Source organism: Gallinula chloropus (assembly GCF_964237585.1).
Source record: "Gallinula chloropus genome assembly, chromosome: 19".
In the NCBI taxonomy this organism is placed as follows: Eukaryota; Metazoa; Chordata; class Aves; order Gruiformes; family Rallidae; genus Gallinula; species Gallinula chloropus.
The window spans coordinates 5,778,561-5,796,501 of record NC_140104.1 but is presented as its reverse complement, the minus strand read 5'-3'; the positions used below and the strand labels follow the sequence as shown (position 1 = coordinate 5,796,501).

Here is a 17,941-nt window from a genome sequence, read left to right as displayed (position 1 = left end):
CCCTACTGCCCTCCCGTCTGCTATGCTGTACGTAACAACTCACAGAGGGAGCACACAAACACCTGTGATACTCCCCCTTCTCTTAAAAGAACATGCTTGCATACCCAGCTTTTATGAGGTAGGGTGGGAGGCCCTGGGAGGAGAGGAGGTTTGGCTGTTCAGCAGCACACACGCTCCAAGGAGAGGGAGGATGCTGCTGTTTCCACTTTCCGTAGGCTGTGAGCATATTCCCAGCCTCTTTGCAGAGTCAGCTAAATCTCCAGCTCTCACAGCACGAGTGAAATGTTTCTCCCTGTAATAATGCCAACACTGTTGTATGCATCAGTGGAACGAGCTGCAATAGAGCTCTGGGACACAGGGGGAGGAGGATAAAAACCTTTCATCCTATTAGGAGCTGTGAGGTTCCGAGAGCAGATCATTGATAGCATTGCGTGTAGCTTATCTTCCTCCTCCTCGTCATCGTCAACAGAGGCAGAGCGGCTGGCAGCTAAGTGGTGGTAGTTAATAGTTACTGCTCAAAGAAAATAGTGAAAGAGGAGCATAAGAAGAGAGAACTCAATTCTGCGGGAAAGCTCAAAAGGACATGTTCAGCAAAGACAAAGGACTCGAATCCTGCCCTCTTCTTGACGGCACAAGCTCCTGCGAACGGGGGTGGAAAATGAGTTTCTTACAGAAGAAAGCATGCTCCACCAAACCCAGGCCAGCTTCTGGCTGTGCACAGGCTGTGTTCCCAGAGCACACACTGGCAATGGAGAAAGGCCCCAGTGCCAGCCTGCAGTAGGTGAGTATGCTTTTTAGCAAAACTCCATGGGAATTCTAGCTAGTTTCTCTCCTTCACCGTGCCCTGATCAATGGCCTCTCTTCCATCCTGAAACCTGTGCCAGATGCATCTAGAGAGCAAACGCTCTGCTCCCCAGCTCTGGCACTGCAACTGTGCAAAGTACAGGCTTCCTCCTATCCACTCTGCCCTGCACTCAACAGGCAGGGCTGTGCTAAAGGCCATGCACCAAGCCTGCGGTGCCCTGGACTCAGGCAAAGGCAGAACATGCTTTTGGTGGTGTGTGCATGGACTTACCTGCACAAAACCCAAAGCCCTACTACATGCATGGCCACCACTGTGGTTCAGTCTCCTGGAGTAAGGAGGGCTCAGGGGAGAGTTCTGCTTTTTCAGCTGCAGTAAGTCCCAATACAAGCATGGTAAATCCAAAGCCCCTGTAAACTTTAGAGTCTGATCTTCCTGGGAAATTCTTGCTTCTTTGCCAAGGGGAATAAAACTGAACATGCTGTTTGAGAACTAACTCAAATGCTTACTTGCATGTACGGAATTTGTATTCACTGATGACATGAGGTGGTTTGGTGCTTGGGAATTCATTTAGTTTCCTTGAAAGGGCCTTTATTTATCCATTGTTAAGTTCTTGCTTCCAAGCCAGGAAACCTTAGCCCAGGGAGTTCTTGGGGTACTTCAAGAGTTGAGTTTATGGTTTTTTTCCTAACAACATCATTATGAGCAAGCAGCATGGCCAATAAAAATATCCTTACTTAGGAGCAGATCTGCTCTTGGCTAGTCAAGCAATCTTTTTGGCTTTTAGTCTCAGTTTGCAAGCCCAGGGGAGTATTTTGAAAACTTCCTCTGCAAAACACAGAGTAAACATAAAGAAGATTCCCTACCTCAACTCCACTTCCACGAGGATAACAAGTCTCACTGCGTTAAGGAAGCCTACAGTAAGCTCTGCCTGTTGATCACAATTATCACGCAATGCAATTTTTGATACGTCAGTTTTTTGCCTCTACAAACACCTGGCCTGTCTGTTACCTTCAGTTACCTCCCAGGACATCACTTCAGGGTTTTCTTAAGACTTTTGTTGTTGTTGGCAGTTTCTTTTTTTTTTTAAGAAAGCAGAACAAAGGCACTTACTGTTATCATGCTTGTGTCCTGGGTAGATAATTCTGAACACGTAGTCTGTTGAAGTGTCTTCGGCCGGCATTTCCTCTAGGTCCACTGATTTGTTGCTGTTCCGCTTGCGAAGCTTTGGAAATACCTTACCCTGGAGAAAATAAGGATTTCATGCATTCAGCTACCAACAGCCAAGAGCACACAAGCCAAGTACTTCAGCATCTTAAATCTTAAAACTCTGTCATTTGGTTTCATATTTTGGTACAACAACAGACTCCAGTTCGCTGCTCACTGTGGCAATGAAGGTATGAACAATTTTTATAGACTCTCTGTACAAGAACCAAATCAGACTAAAAGGAGCTATCCTGCCTTCCACTTTGCTTTACTGTGGAGCAGGATGCTGGCTGACCCAAGACATTAAGCCCAGCCCCACCACAACAGCTTGTCAGAAAAGGCAGTACCTTGCCCTGTTGAGACCAAAGTGGTGGTTCCAGCTGACCACGAGGCAGAAGACCATTTTCCAGACAGGACAGAAATGCGAGGAGGTGACCGCCTTGGGGAAAGTGCAGTGGAGGTCTCTGAGTTCCATCCTGACTCACCAAGACTAATGTCCATCTGCTTTCTGCTGCAAAGGAGGACAAGGGAAGTCCACACTATTACATCAAAACCTCTGTTGCTCTTACCTTCTGTAAATTTTATTTGTGATCATATCTAAGCAGATAAATAAACCTCTAAGTCACAGTGCAGCACAGGGATTCTCTCAGTCCTTTAGTCCTAAAGAAGCTCAAGGTACAAGCAAACTCGGACAGGTCTCATGCAGAAACATTTAACGTGATTCTGAACACTAATACAATAAATAACAAAAGAATAAACTAAGTCTCTGGTGTATGACATAACTTGACAAAGGACACACAGTTCAGAATGAAAGCCAACCTAATGGATATAAACCAATGCTGTCAGCTTTACTCTTTTAAGAATTAGCAGGTTGCGTTCCCCATTATGAGTTTTTCTCATCTCTTCACTGTCATTAGAAATTTAGCACAAATAGGGAAAACCACTCCGGGCTCTGGATACTCTTTTAAGCGTAATAACCTGCATGCTGTACAATTTACAAAAGAATCTATGTGAATTAGGTTCATAATTTCCCTTTCTAAAACTGATTGACTAAGGGATCTGAAGCCCAGTCAATCCACTATATGGCTGGGCAAGTTCCAGTCTGGCAGCTGGGTGCTGTGGCAGGACCACCACATGTCTGTCATCCTCTGCAAACAACAAAAATTACGTATATATATGCCCAGTGACTGTTACTGAAACAGCTTTCTTGGTGAAGAACAGAGACTGTCACGTTTCATGTCTGTCATTTAATTTCCCTTGTCCAAAGGAACAGCCACGAAGCAAAGCAGTGAAATCCTGCCCGGGGCACGCAGTGTGCTGGGGATGCTGATGGAAGTGAGACAAATGGACCATAATGAACATTGCAATTGTGATCCTCTGCAGGTAGGACTGTGGAGTGTTTAAACCTCATCCCCGTATGCCCATACATGTTAGAAGTGTTCATGAGGAAAGTCATTCAAGTGGTTCTCCTCCTTGTGTAGTTTAAAGCAATATACATAAACTCTTCTAAAAGAGGCTCTTGGTTCAAGAGGTCCCTTTAGTCCAATCATAATGCAAACCTGACTCCAGGCAAAATTTCTAAAGGCTCCTGGTATTTACTCTGTGATTCCCCCTGAAGGTCTAGGGCATGGAAAAGCAGTGGGAGTGATGTTTGTTCCCAAGTGGGAGAGACATCTGTTCCCAATTCCTGTTGCTGAGCAGAACGGGCTGCTGTGATGGTCAGATGGCCCTGTCTATACAAGCTCCCTTTCCACAGGCTGGTGACCCCACTACAGACAGGTGGCAGGCCTGTGTTTTCCCACCCCATCTCCCTTCCTCTTCCTGTAGTTGTCCAGGGATGGAGGATCATGCTAAATAGACACAGAGCTTCTGTGTTTAATACCTGCTGCTGCCAGTGTCCCTGAAGTGCTGTTTTGTACAGACACCTCCAAAAAAAACAAAGCACAGAGAAGCCAGAGCACAGACAGCAACTGACAAGCGGAGCAGTGTTAGGCAGAGCAGCTCTTACCAGGCCTCCCAGTGAAGACAGCTGGAGAAGAAAAATGGTGTGCCTCCTTTTGCAATAACCCCCTAACAGGCACCGTATAAAATGGCAGCAGCATTAGCAACATTAACATTCACCCGGCCGAAAGGGGCTCTGGGAGCACCCGTGAGAAGAAGGTTTGTGCTTACGTTGCTGATGGCAGTGAATGCAGACGATCTGGCTCAGAGGCACTATCAATGCATAGTCCCAGTAAACACTAATAGGGAAGGAAAAAGTTAAGGAAACAGGGGTTTTTTTCCATATTCAGGAGAGCTTGTGGTTCCAAGCACCCAATAAAAAGACTCTGCTAAGTTAAGACTCTGCTTACTAAATTGGGTCAATTAAGGTAAATTTAATAGTCAAGTAAAAGGCAAAGGAACTAGCCCTCCACAATGGATGCATCTGGCATCAGCCTTTTGACAATGCATCTTTCCCTCTTCACCTCCCCTGCCCTTGCCCCATATCAGGTTACAATAATGCTCTGGCTGCATTTGAAATGCCCAGGGCACAGATTTCATCAAGGTCCTGGGGCTGGGGTTCAGGGCAGCCAGGTTCTGTTTTCCAGCTGTGATTTATGGGCAGCAGCATGTAAATCTGCTGGGGACTGGAGCTCAAGCTTACAGACTGAACACTGGAAAGCCTCTGAATTCTCCTGAGAACAACATTGATGGAATTTAGCAGTGCAATGACTACCTTTTCTCCAGCTCTGAATCTCCAAGTGTTCCATTCATCAGCTGATTTGGAGTCCATTTTAAAGTCAAGCTGTCTGCTGACTGATGAAGGGAGAGATACCCAGGAATTGCCTCCAAGTCATCTTTCTGTTCAGAGAAGCAAGAGACAGACAATCCCAGTGACACCATGCACAACTACAATTGTCATGTCCCGGTCTCCCCATGCCCCACACATTCCAGAGCTGAGTGTTATCTAGGAGCTGCTGAGGAAAACCTCAACACCAAATTTACTGGTATTTCACAGTGCTGTTAGAAAGGGGAAAAAACACAGCACAGTCTCTGTGTTTATGAAATACAGTCCGGTATGTCTGCTGCTATCTACAGGAACTGTGCACACCAGTCAGGCTGCAAAAGCATTTGTCACGTCTTAATCTACCTCATCATGATGGAGTCGAGCAGGAAGGCGGCACGGTCCCGAGGACAGGACGGTCCCAAGGACAGGACGTTAAGCGAGCACTTGGAAAGCCCAGGTTATATCATTACCTGCACCACAGACTTCTCCAGTCAGAGCCAGGCAGCAGCTGTGTGCAGAACTCACCGGCTGGACGAGGACATTGTTTTTCCCATACAAAAGGTGTGTTCGGGAATTCTGGTGCAAGGACTCCACGTACTCCCTTGCTGAAGCAGCAAAGCGATCTTCTGACGTGCTCCCACTTGAATGCCGTTTCCGGATCTAGCACACAAAGAAACACAGTCAGGGCAGATTGGGTAGGACAGGAACAGCAGTACAGGCAGGCCAATCAACCAGGAACGATTCCATTCACACCCATCTCTATGGAGAGGAACTTCTTTCTGGAGCCAGGAGACCTTGCTAAGAAATGACCTGGGCTCTTACTCACTCCAGGCCAAGGCAGCTCATCATTTCCTGTGGACTGCCTGGTCTGATCAAAAGTGTCAAAAGCCACAGAACTTAGTGCTGGATCTCAAACTTTTCTACATGCAGATAAAGAGGACATTTGGCCCCAAATGGACATCTAATCTGTGGGAAAGGCCCCATTACCGAGGAGAAAAGAAAGGCTGTTCTAGATTCAGGTCCCTCCTTTCTGGGGTTATTTTTCTGTTAACCTGCAGCATAACTCAGAAACAGCTACGCAGTAAATACCTACTCCCAGGGCCGGGCGCTTTGAAGGAGAGTCTTGGCGGCCATGCACTCCATGGATCCGGTGTCGTTGAACAAGCTCATCGGCTGAAGGGTCCGTCCAGTAGTGATCAGCTGTTTTGAGCTTGGTGTACTCCAGAGCACACGGTCCAACTAAGAAAACAGCCCAAGAGAGAAACCTTGAGTCTGTTCAGAAACATACTTAGTCCTGTCCTGATGGCCAAGGAATAAAAGCGAGATTTCCTTCTCAAGCCAAGTCAGTAGTAATAATCATTTAACAGTATCAGCCCATAATACAGACAATACCTATAACAACATATCAGGTTCTATTATTTAAGGCTGTGTAAAAATAATCCTGTAGAACTCAGTGCCCTGCCCTACAGCATCAGCAGTTACCAGCTGCTAGCAAGCACTCAGGAAAAAGCTATTCCCATTCTCTGTTCTCTGATCCAATGAATCATTAATAATAAAATCAGATGACTGGTCTTGTAAGGAACAAAATAACATCTTCTGTGTTGCTGTATTATAAATAAACTACATGCTAGAGAGAAAAATCACCTTGTATAACACTATCATAATACCAAATGTTTTAAAAAGCAGTTTATTTTCTTTAGCCTAAGAAGTAGCTTTGCAAGAACTCACCTAGGAGAGAAGCCAGTATCGGGCCACAAACAGGATCTGCCAGCAAAGCTTCTTTTTCATAATATTTACTAGGAACAAAAGATCAGAGACCAGTTAAAAACACTGCCTGTTATTTTATTTTAACACTGTCTCACACAATGGGCTGATAAAAGAACTGTGTATCTGAACAGGCAAAGATGGGACCAAAGGGACCCAAACCCCAGCCATTTCCTGACCAGGCAGAGGAAAAGCAGTTGCTAGGATGACAGAGAAGTCACTGACGCATGCACCTCCTCTAAAAGCTGTGATGGAGCTTGGCTGGCTCACCTGCTGACCTCGTAAAGAAGAAATGTTGTGTTGGGTTTGCATGTACAGAAGGCTTTTACAGTGTGGTGTGCTCTGAACTATTTTTAAAGATGATTAAAATAGATCACAAGAAAGCTATGGAGGAATTCGTTTGGCCTATTTTTGACACTTGATTTCGAATTAGATCGTTTCCTAAACCATATCAGTAACATCGACTGGATCTCCACGGATCATAAAGGGAGACTAGAACAACACAAGGCGACCACAACCCTGCTTGTGATCCATATTCTGCCCCGCTCAGCTGGGTAGTCTCAGGCAAGCCACTTCCTCTCAGCACACTCATTCTGCCTCATCTATTTTTGAACTGAGCTCTTGAGAGGCAGGAGCTAGCCTTTTGCTAAACGTGTTTACCCAGCATATTTGATCTGGGGCTTTGGGCACCAATGCAATATGGAGACAAGCAATAACTCTCTACAAGCAATTTTGTCAGTTTTCCACAGAGACCAAGAGATCCACACATTCTTAAACATCTCTTCCATCTGTGAGGAATAATCGTGAAACACTGTCAAGAACAATGAAATACTACAAATAGTAGCTCTTGCAATGACCCCGAATTTCTTAACCTGTCCATATCCTCTGCTGTCTCTTCCACTAGATGGGGCTCCAACTCTAAGACACCTTCCCTTCCTCAAGAACACAAGACCTGGTTGAAGGACTCAAACATGGAGCATTTGAGGTGGTATGTCACAAAATACCTTGGTGAATAAAACAGACCTCTGTGTAAGTCAGGTTCTCAAAATCACATATCTGCAGTTAAGGACCTGATCATATCTCATTTGAATGGATGGAGAAGGCAGTAAAATGAATATCAATGATAAATAGTAATGGAACAAGTGAGACCAGACTCTCCTGTCACGTCTCCAGGTGAATGATGTGGAGAGATAAATTAAAAAGTCCTTGTATCCATGTATGAGCAGACGTGCTGATACACTGGGCTAAAATGCTTTCATTAACTATGTCTCTGGGACACATCCAACCCTCCCACTGCCTCTGCGGCACACAGCTCCTAAACCAAACTGGCATTAGATATCCCACAGCAACAGTTCTTTCAACAGCAGAGAGACCTTCTTCCATTCTTTCTTTTTAGTGGCAAGATAGATCATGTAAATAAAGCCAATGACAAGCAAAACAGTAACACAGGCTTAGAAAATACTGTGAAGATAAGATCCTCTGCCCTCGCTCCTGTGCTTGTTCAGGCCCACGGGCTTTGGGCAGAGAACAATGCATCCTCCTGGTGCAGAATTACAGAGCACCTCTGGGAACAAATCTCAGTGGCAGTGGGCACAGACACACTTTTCTAGGACCTTTAGGGTTCCTGCTCTTCTCTTCTTACGGAAAACTGTCCTCAGTGTGCCCCATGATTCTTCTTTATGAGTTACATAAGGGTAGGAAGGCACAAAGGATAAAGATCTACCTCTTTATAAGAGTTCCTGGGGATTACATCCATGAAGCATTGATGGTCATCTCTTGTTCTGCCAAGGAAGATTCACTTGGCACAAAACTTGAACTGTCTAAAAAGGAAATATGATTGCAAGAACCCTTTTTCATAGCCCTAAGGGTTTATGTTATTAATTCCTCCTGTTCTAAACTAATTTCCCCTTCTTTCACCTACAAATGGAATTTTCTTCCCTGACATCCTAAAATTCCAAAGGATTATTCTTAACTAATAATGTAAGTGAACTGAGCACTCCTGACCTCTTAGAAGACATTTCTATTCCACTAAGTCACTGAGGTCTAGGTCCCATTAGAATCTGGGTGCCTAACATCTACTGACCCCAAAGGTGACTGAGTGGAAAGGAGTGGGGCTTCACATGCATGTGTGACTTTATGGTAGCACTGTTCAACATGGTCAACTTTAGGAAAAATTAAAAGAAATAAACAGCAAGTTAGATTTTTATCCGATTTCTGGAAAGCTCTAAATCTGAAACACCAACAATTCAAAACAAAAGCACAGTTCATTCCAAGTGTGTTCAGTATTCTTCCAGAAGTTTGCATCACAAGTCTGGCAAACACTTTTGATGAAATCCCCTGCTGCAAATAGCTACATATGTCAGTCCAACAAATCCCCATGCTCATGATTTTCTCCTTACCTGCAGTTATCAACAATATACTGCACGATTTTGTCAAGCACTTTCTCAATCAACGCTGTCCGAACCCATATGTGTTTGATGGCCTGAGGTGTCAGGACAGGGGCTTTGCTTGCGGTTGATCCCTGCCTCTTGAGGGGCTCCTGTCCATTTGGCTGATGTTTCCTGCAAAAGGAGATAATGTTGAAGTAGTCAGAGTTCAGGCTCTTTTCACAGAAAGCTCTCCAGTGACAGACAGTGTGGAGGTGTCGGAAGACGCAGCATGTGCCTGACAAACGTGTATCTGCACAGAGCTGTCTACATTACAGTGTCAGTCCTCACTGCCACTGGGCCTCAATGGCACTTGAGCTCCTCCCAAGTTCCCAAAAACTGAGCTGAAAGGACCAGGCCAGTGCAGACCATACACCCCAAAAAAGGAAAAAAATAACAAAAATGCAAAGTGTAGCAGAGACTAAGTAGCACCAGATGAAGAGAAGCTTGCTTCTTCTCAAAGAAAGCTTCATACCGAGTTGAGAAAGCCCCCAGGAGGATGATAAAAAGCAGTTTCCTGTCTTCCAGCTCTTTCTGGTACCTTCAGGCCAAAACCAGCCATGATCCCGAGAAGTCACAGGGCCGTTCGAGCATGAGACACTCCCACTGAGACCAGAATTATGGAGTAGGATTTGAGATGACACAGGCAGAGCTTTTCAGGGACCTCCTGCCATACCATCATTAGGCAATCCCTGGGCACCGGCCCATCTTTTCATTCTCTCTGCAAAGCACCATATATAGCTATAGCACAGTCTGTGCTAGCGGCTTGGCAGTGAGATCCCATCTCCTACCACCTACAGAACGACAACAAGACAACTAAGAGATAAGCAACATCAAACTGAGAAACTACAAGTACAGCAAATGAGCATCCAAAGCCAGCTGGGAGCTTGCTCGCCGCCAAGACCCCCTGCATGCTCCTACAGCATAAGCCAGCACAGCAACAGGTCCAGAACCTCCGGAACGGGGAGCTTACCGCTGCCTCCAGCGCCAGGGTGCCAAGCTGGCTGTACAAAACACAACCGCTGCCCAAGTGCAGCTCTTGGCAGGAGCGCGGGGGCTGCTCAGCACGGTGCTTTCCGAACCACGCAGGAAAGTTGTCATTCCTCCCTGTGGAGTCATCTGCTGCCCAGAAAATCTACTTGACCCTAGCCCAAGGAGGGACAGTGGCAGGCTGTGCCCCAGGCACACTGTGGGGAAGCATCTGGTGGCAGGAGCAGGGTGGCACTTCTCTCTGCAGACCACAGTATGCCATGCTGCCTGCCAGGCCATCGCACAGCTTTGCACAGCCGCAGCTGGTTTGGTCGTGCCAAGAGGCAGTTAGGTGCCTTCATGGTACAACACACATGCTCCTGTCCAGGCTACGTGTCCTGCCACAGTGAGCATCCACCTCTCAGCCACTACGTACCGCTGTCCAAAAGACAGTGACAACACTCCCCTCACTTCTTTGGTGGCACTGACACAAATTAAGCCGCAGGCTCAGGAGCAATTAGACTGCTACAGCACCTCTGTCTTTTTATACATGCAACGAAGCGAGTCCACCCCACAGTACTTCCTAACAGAGGCTCTTTGCTGGGCATATTTTCTACAGCACTTAAATTCTGTGGTTGTTAATAGCTCAAAGCCACACAAAATTTCTTCCAGAGAAACCACAGAATTTAAGTTCATTTGCTCCTTTCCATTAGAGGACACAGCCCAAGATCTCTCGTGGTTAGAGCAGCATTCACAGGGGGTCTCAAGCGAGGAGAAAGGCAAGAAAATTCTCAGTATAAACCATCCTTTTTCCCCACATTAAAAAACCCTAAAATTAATAAAATCCCAGTCTGTATCAGTAGACACATAGTTAAAAAAATATCAAAACCAAATACATACTTATTGAAGTCTGATAATTAGAAGTCTCATAAAGATAAATGCCAGAAAATGGCAGAGAAATGTTAAGTGCTAATTTAAATAACTGTGAATAGCTGGAGATGTCAATGCCATGCACTGCCATCAAGCTCTCTTGACAAAACCCTCGATGCAGCAAGGCAATCAAGAGGTTAAAAGTTCCTGCAATGTACAAAGACCTCTTAAGGCTTCCAAGTGCCACTGCACTGCTGTCTACAAACAGAACTGAAGGACCTCCTGTCCTGAGTTTTGACACAAGACATTGGTCCCACGGGCTCATGGAATGATTCAGTCAGCAGAACCACATGGACAATGTGAACTGCACTACTCACCACTAGCAAGAAGTTCAGCAACCTCAACATGACTCCAGCACAAATTCAGTTGTGCTCAAGTCCAGAGTGTGTTTAATTGCGTTCCTATAGTAAGTGTCTGTCTATCCCTTCTTGAGTTCATCCTTCCTCTTGTTATTCTCTAAATCCATTAACCTGTTTCTATCACATTGCCCACAAATCCTCCATTATTGGTTTGGCAAGGAGCATGCCAAGACAGCTTTTCCTGCAAGTCGTTCTTCAGTTCCTCTTGCCACCCACATCCCTTCCCACCAAGAGTCCAAACTGGCCCACCATGCCCTGACTGTGAGCATTCTCCAAAATGAACAGTTATTCTTCACTTCCGTTGCTTTGTGTGGGCTGGGTGTGCTGTCTGCAATGCTGAGAAGCAAAACAAAACAGCAGAGACACAACTCCCAGCCTCTGCCCCTTTGCTACCTGTCAGCTTGATCAATCAAAACCACTTACCTTCCAGATCCAGAGAATAAAGAGATGAAGATTCAACATGTGTGGCCAAGAAAGACCCCTCTGCACATCCCACACAGGCTCTGTACCCCCTCCATGCTGCACACAGCCCACACACTTGGCTGACAAGCAGACCTCACCTGCTTTCAACCTGCTGCTGCAGTTCCTGCACTTTCTTGCATATGTCTCCAGCCACGGCGTACGTCTTGCCAACTTTGGTGAAGAGCGCAGCCACCTTGTCAGTCCGCAGGAAGCCAGCGGCCCGGCGCTTCAGCATGTGCAGCAGGCACGCCTCCACAACACCTGCGAGAAGAGGGAGGGGAGAGTTACAGGTCCTCAGGTTGTCTCTGTGGTGAATGTCAGCTGCTAACACCCACCTGTCAGGCGTGGAGCCAACACAACAAGGGGAGAGACAGACAGACAGACAGACTAGATCTCAGCACTGTGGAAGTTACAGATGACCTATGTACAGAAATGAACCAAAAGACTCAAGTACCTCCCAGTATTTTCACCCCATTTGACGCATGTCCCTGTGAAAGTTCCTGATTCTACTGAAAATTCAGCTAAAGGCTAAACCTCTTCCCAACTCCTCATGGCAGAACCACATCCCCTACTAACACAAGACACAACGAGATAGAAATCTGCTGTTACTGGTGGTCTCTGATTTGAGCAGAGGCTCCTATTTACTTGGAACAGCCTGCTGGGAAGCAGTACCTCAATGATGCCTTCCACTAACCTAGATTTGGGGACAGACATTTTCTTTCTGGTGACAACAGGGAAGATTGGAGACTTCTAACATGAGCCCACTCAGTCCTCTCTCTCTTCCTTCATATTAGGAGCAAACAGATTAATAACAACAAATTCAAACATCACCACCCAACAGTCCAGCTTGCAGTCACCAGTAAAAGACCACCCTGCACTACTTCAGCCTTGTGAGCCGGTGCATCAGAAACCTAACCAGCTTGCATTTAAACTGCTGCAGGAAAAAGAAACAAGATAATTACAACCAAACACCAAAATAAACCCCAAGCCGTCTCTCTCTACCAGCTTTTACATTGAGACTGCAGATGACTCATCCAGTCAACACTGTCCATGAAAAGGTGCAAAGGAGAATGGACCAATTCAGTCACAGGGAGAGGAATAACCCCACCGTTATGTGCACTCCCTGAACCCCACGCAGGCACGCCAGCCCTCAGAGCTGAGCCTGAGTTCAGATCGCAGCCATGCTCTCCATGTTCAGTGACAGCAGGCAGTCCTGCGGTGAACTGCAGAGAGAATTGCCACATTAAATTTTTGTTACGAGGAACAAATGGTGTCCCATCTGCTCCGACACACACTACATCTCTCCCAAGATTCAGCAGCTCATTTTGAAAGGAGGCAGCACTGTGATGCACTTTAAGCCTGACAGTGGTAGGTGCTGAGCACTTCCTGAAAACTCCCCCTCCTTGAGTACTTACAGCCCCCAAATCCCACAATACCCAAAGGCCTGAGTCTAAAGATCTATCCTCACTGTTCAGCCCCTTAAACTAACCCAAGTCCCAGAGAGGACTGGGTGGCACGCAGAAACACCTTTAGCTAGCTGGAAGCTAGAGCAGTCAGGGGATCACAGGGTGTGATGTCCCTTTTGTCTTCAGCACCACTCCCCTATTTCTGTGCTTGGCAAGGCTGAAGGATGACCTGCTGAATGATCACACAGACACAAAAATTAAGAGAAGTGTTTGTGAGGTATTAATAAATTCACATTTTGTGTCTTATCACTCTGGAAAAAAGCAAACTCTAATTGGCTTCCTGCTATCACATCCTTACTGCATAAAGTAACCCGACCCGTGTGCAGAAAGCACAACCATTTGCTCTTGGAGTGCAGAAAACAGCACTAGAAAAACAAATTGGAAGCATGCTGTGGGATAACCATGCCACTGTTTTGCTTTCAACTGTGAAGGCAGATATGGTCTTAAGCTAAGTAACAGTGGATAAAATCTGACAGAAGAAAATTTCCATGGAAAATCCTAATTCCCTACGAGACAGCCAGTGGAGTTAAACACTGATGGCTTGGGGATTTGGGTTTGTTCATTTTTAATGATTTTTATTGAGATACAACTAACTGGAGTTAGTGAAGCTGAGTCTTCTAATTGTATACCCTGAGTTCATTCTCTGCAGAGTAGAGAAGTAGACATTCTCCTTTCTAGTACTCACTAAATTTATTTAGACTGCAAATTCTTCTGAATAAATCCAACATATTCCCCTATTTCACAACCTACATGAAAACCCAACCGGAACTCCAATTTCACCTTCAAATGAGCCACGACACATGTGCCATCCTAAGAGCTGCCCAGCCTGAAACACCTCATGTAAATGGTGTTGGCAAGCAGGCCAAAAGCACAGGATCGAAACACACTGTGCTGGGACCAGCTTCTTCCAGGGCTCGAACAACAGGGACAGTTCAAATCCACACAGGGAAGCCCTGCACACGCAGAGCCATGCTACACTGGATGAGTAAGGCAGGAGATTGGCAAGCCCCGTGGGAAGCAGTACAGCGGGTATAAATGAAACAGTGTCTCTTGTACTTACTGATAATGAAGGTGTTTATCTTTTGTTTTGTTGCCAGGTTTTCTTTTTTCTTCTTTCTTTTTTTTTTTAATAAATAAAAGCATTTGAGCATTCCCAGCATTCATTGGATGCCTTCAGCATAAATGCTCATGCTATGCAAATCTACACACCCTTCTGTTTCCAGTGTAAATGGACAAAGTTGTTGTTGTGTTAGAAGGTAGACAAAAGAAGTACTGGCCCATCCATGTTATTTCCATGCTGCTGTAACCCAAATAAAGCCTCACCGAGTGCTACAACAAGGCATTCATATACTTCTACAACCACCACCTCTCTGAACAAAACAGCGTGACTCACCTTTCTTTGTGATCCCTCATTTAATTGCTTATTATCTTCCAGTTTCACTTTTATCACTGACAAAATGCTGTCCGGATGGGTAAAGAGAGTATCCTAAATGGTAAAAACTTGGTTATTACTTTCCGTATTAGATTAAGGTCCCGTTGCATCAAGCAGTGTATAAACACAAACTGGGAGACAGTCAAACGCACATAGGTAAGACTGATGACAAGTGGAAGAAAACACATATACATTTATCCCACTTTTTCCAGCAAAGGAACACTGTTCTTGGATACTTAAAAGGCTTCTTGCCAGGAACTGAGGATCAAGGCACTTAGGAGCATTTCATCTACACACGTAGATTTATCCAGAAGCAGAGAAGAAAGCTTATTCAGCCTCGTCCCCTCATGCGATGGAAAGCAGTCACCGTGTTTCTGCTCTCCGTGAGACCCCCAGGAAAGAGACCGCCAATAACCCCCCACTGCTGGGGCTCTGTGGCAGCCAGCCCTGGGCTATGCTGGCACAGCTGTCCCAGCACTTCTTGTGCCATTGGCAAAGAAGGTCCAGTCCAGCCAAACCCAGAGGAGTCCCAGGAGAAGCAGAGCCCAAAGTCTTGGGAGATGTTCTACAGCAATGATGGACCAATGCCAACAGCCTCAGCTTCTGCACACTCTTGTTAGGACGTGAACTCAACAGCATCAAACCAGGCTACTGAGCAGCAAGTCTGGCACTGCTTCACACACTGGTGTACTTCCCAAGCACAACTACTGCCTCGGAAGACAGCCATGGCCTTGCTTTTTCACCCATGCTATGCCCAAAACCTTAAGCACTACTCCCTGAAAGGAGGAACAGGGTACAGGGGCACATCCCTTCCTGGCCCCTCTCAGCAACCAGCTTATGCCAGGAACCATCTGCTGCAGTGAGAGGTGTGGAGGTGGCAAAGGCAACACCTGTCTGCCTGTGGTCTTACACAAGTGGGACCCCAGCGCTAGTGGCATCACTGCTGGCTAAAGAGGATGGAGCATCTGTGCATCCAACAAAGAAGCAGCAACTGCTGGGTTGCCCGTGGAGGTTTACAAGGCCAGGTAGAGCGGCACGGGAAGAACAAAGCGATGACAGCATCGAGATGTTTTTCACATCATACTCATAGATCCTGTCTAGCAACCATCACAACAACTCTTAACCCAGCTGCTGTTTTGCTCTGTCTTTCAATGAGAAATAAAGAAATTGAAAAAGAAAAGCAGCTTTCCAGATGCCTGAAGCAATGCAGCAGTAATCGGTTCCAAATCTTAAATGAAGCAACCTGCCTTTAAAAATAACTGCAAAGAAGTGCATTGCTGTTGCTTAGGAAACAGGCTCTCTTCCCACCTTCACTGTTGTTTTTTTCTTTCTTTAAAACAATAAAATATTAATGAAACAAATTTAGTGAAAAGCACAGCAGGCACAGCTTTAATTATTAATAAATGTTGCAGCTGCCACGGAGGGCAATTTCTACAGTGACTGTCCCTAAAGCCCCAGTATTTAATTATTCCATCCTGACATTTCTCATCACAAGGACTTGGCATAACATCAGTCCCCAACCGACGGCAATACACGTGTAGTGGTTATTTGCAAGGGCAGAGACACTGGGACTAGCTGCTGGATTGCCCCAAAACATTCCAGGGATGAGCTGAACACACGATGTCCAGCTCTGTGTGCGAGGCACCCAGCCTGTGTGACCTTCAAGCCACACCATCCTCCTTTACTTCACCCACAGCCCGAGGCTCACGGGACTCTGTGTCTCCAGCTCTTCTCTCCAGGCTCCTTTCCATAAGGAACAGCTGACTTTACATTCACATCAGATCCCATCTAAATTAGCTTTCCAACACAGTGGCTTTTATCCAGTTAAGCTATAAAGCACACAAGGAGGGGAGCACATCAGAGATGCCCTCCGGTTCCAAGCCAGGGGACCGTGTAACTGCAGAGAGGCACCACTCCAACAATGCGGCCAGCCAAGGGCCTTCACAGCGCGGGCACGAAGAAGGTCAGCCCAGGATGCATCCCGAAGGGCTTTTTGCTCCCCAGATCCAACAGAAGGCTCTGGTCTCACGGCACCTCATCAGTATCACCCACAGCCACGTGCTCCTGCACACACCCAGCCAAGCTTGGTCAATGAGGAAACTTCACCACATCCTGGAAAACTGGCAGAAGAGTCACCTCAAGCTGCAGAATCTTTTAAAAGATGAGAGGACCTCAACAGTGGTGCTCAAATGGCTTTGGAAAGGAGACACAAGGTTTCTGAGGATGTCTCCTTAGCTCCACTTAGCTTTTCTCTTTTGTTTCAGGTTTCTGTTTCCCAAGCACTGGACATTTTACAGAGAAGTAAACCAGCATTTACAAACTCTTCCCAAAAACCTCCACGTGTCCCCTCCATGTCTGCGCGGGACAGCCTCCAGACACCCGCTGCTCTGCACTTAGGCTGCTTATGCTTCCTCCGTCTTGGCAATCTGCAAGGGAGTTAGCACTGGTTCATGGATTTAAACAACTTCTCTTGGCAGGGTCCTGGCATTCATCTTGTGGGAATAGATGAAAACAAACTGAACTCACTCATTTACCCTGAATATTAATATGCTCCCTCCTACTGTCCTGCTGGCTGGTGTCAGAACCAAGAAGGAATTTTGATGAACACACAGAAGGGCACGGTGTGCACACACACTCCCCCTCCTCCTTTCCACAGAACACCAGCACATGTTTTCACCCAGCTGAACTCAATGCACTTTACATATTACAACCACAGAACCACCCAGCATGTGATGGGAACAACATCAAGAACACAGGGCAGAGCTTGGGGGTGGGAAAAAATAATCTTGACAGAGAACTATTTTGGGTGGAGAGAGCTGGAGGGTTAGGTAAATAGGGTATCTGCAAGCCCACTTCATTTTTGAGAAACCAAAAAGTGTGTAATCCCTCTGGAGTAATGAACTGCAGAACGCAGAGCTCAGACTGCTGCCCAAAAACTAACTCACAAAACATTTTAGAAGAATCTTTGGGACAGGAAAATGAAGTTATTTACCTACTTTAAAGAAAATGAGCCACTTTTTCCCTTTTGGAATCTGACACTCTAAAAGATAAAAGGAAATGAGGATGTTGCTACTTCTGGAGGAACTGGTAACATCAGAAAGACATCGACAGGTAGTTTTGTGTACAAACAGGTAGCTTGTGCACACACACAAGCTTTTACTTACAGGTATGGATGCACACAGGTAAACTACTGTAAGCTCAGTTAGCCTGCCTACTGTTGGTGTACTTACAGCACTAAATACACACAAAAACTGACAATGGAAAAGCACAGATACTGGTTATGTACAGGTTGGAAGAGCAGCTCTGCACTTGGGATAAATCAACACAGCTCAGGTAATTCCCTTGGATCGTTCAGCTG

The 17,941-nt window shown here is 46.0% G+C and overlaps 1 protein-coding gene across 1 annotated transcript in view; it reads right to left on the bottom strand.

Moving 5' to 3' along the window:
- SGSM2 (small G protein signaling modulator 2) overlaps positions 1-17,941 on the bottom strand; it is a gene marked incomplete at its 5' end in the record, with an annotated part of 52,900 nt that overhangs the window by 16,842 nt on the left and 18,117 nt on the right. The window contains 10 exons of the mRNA XM_084273283.1: positions 377-511; positions 1,916-2,045; positions 2,356-2,519; positions 4,181-4,248; positions 4,725-4,849; positions 5,301-5,435; positions 5,869-6,014; positions 6,504-6,571; positions 8,939-9,100; positions 11,784-11,946. Coding sequence (XP_084129409.1) covers positions 377-511; positions 1,916-2,045; positions 2,356-2,519; positions 4,181-4,248; positions 4,725-4,849; positions 5,301-5,435; positions 5,869-6,014; positions 6,504-6,571; positions 8,939-9,100; positions 11,784-11,946 — 1,296 coding nt within the window. The remainder of the gene's footprint in view (positions 1-376; positions 512-1,915; positions 2,046-2,355; positions 2,520-4,180; positions 4,249-4,724; positions 4,850-5,300; positions 5,436-5,868; positions 6,015-6,503; positions 6,572-8,938; positions 9,101-11,783; positions 11,947-17,941) is intronic.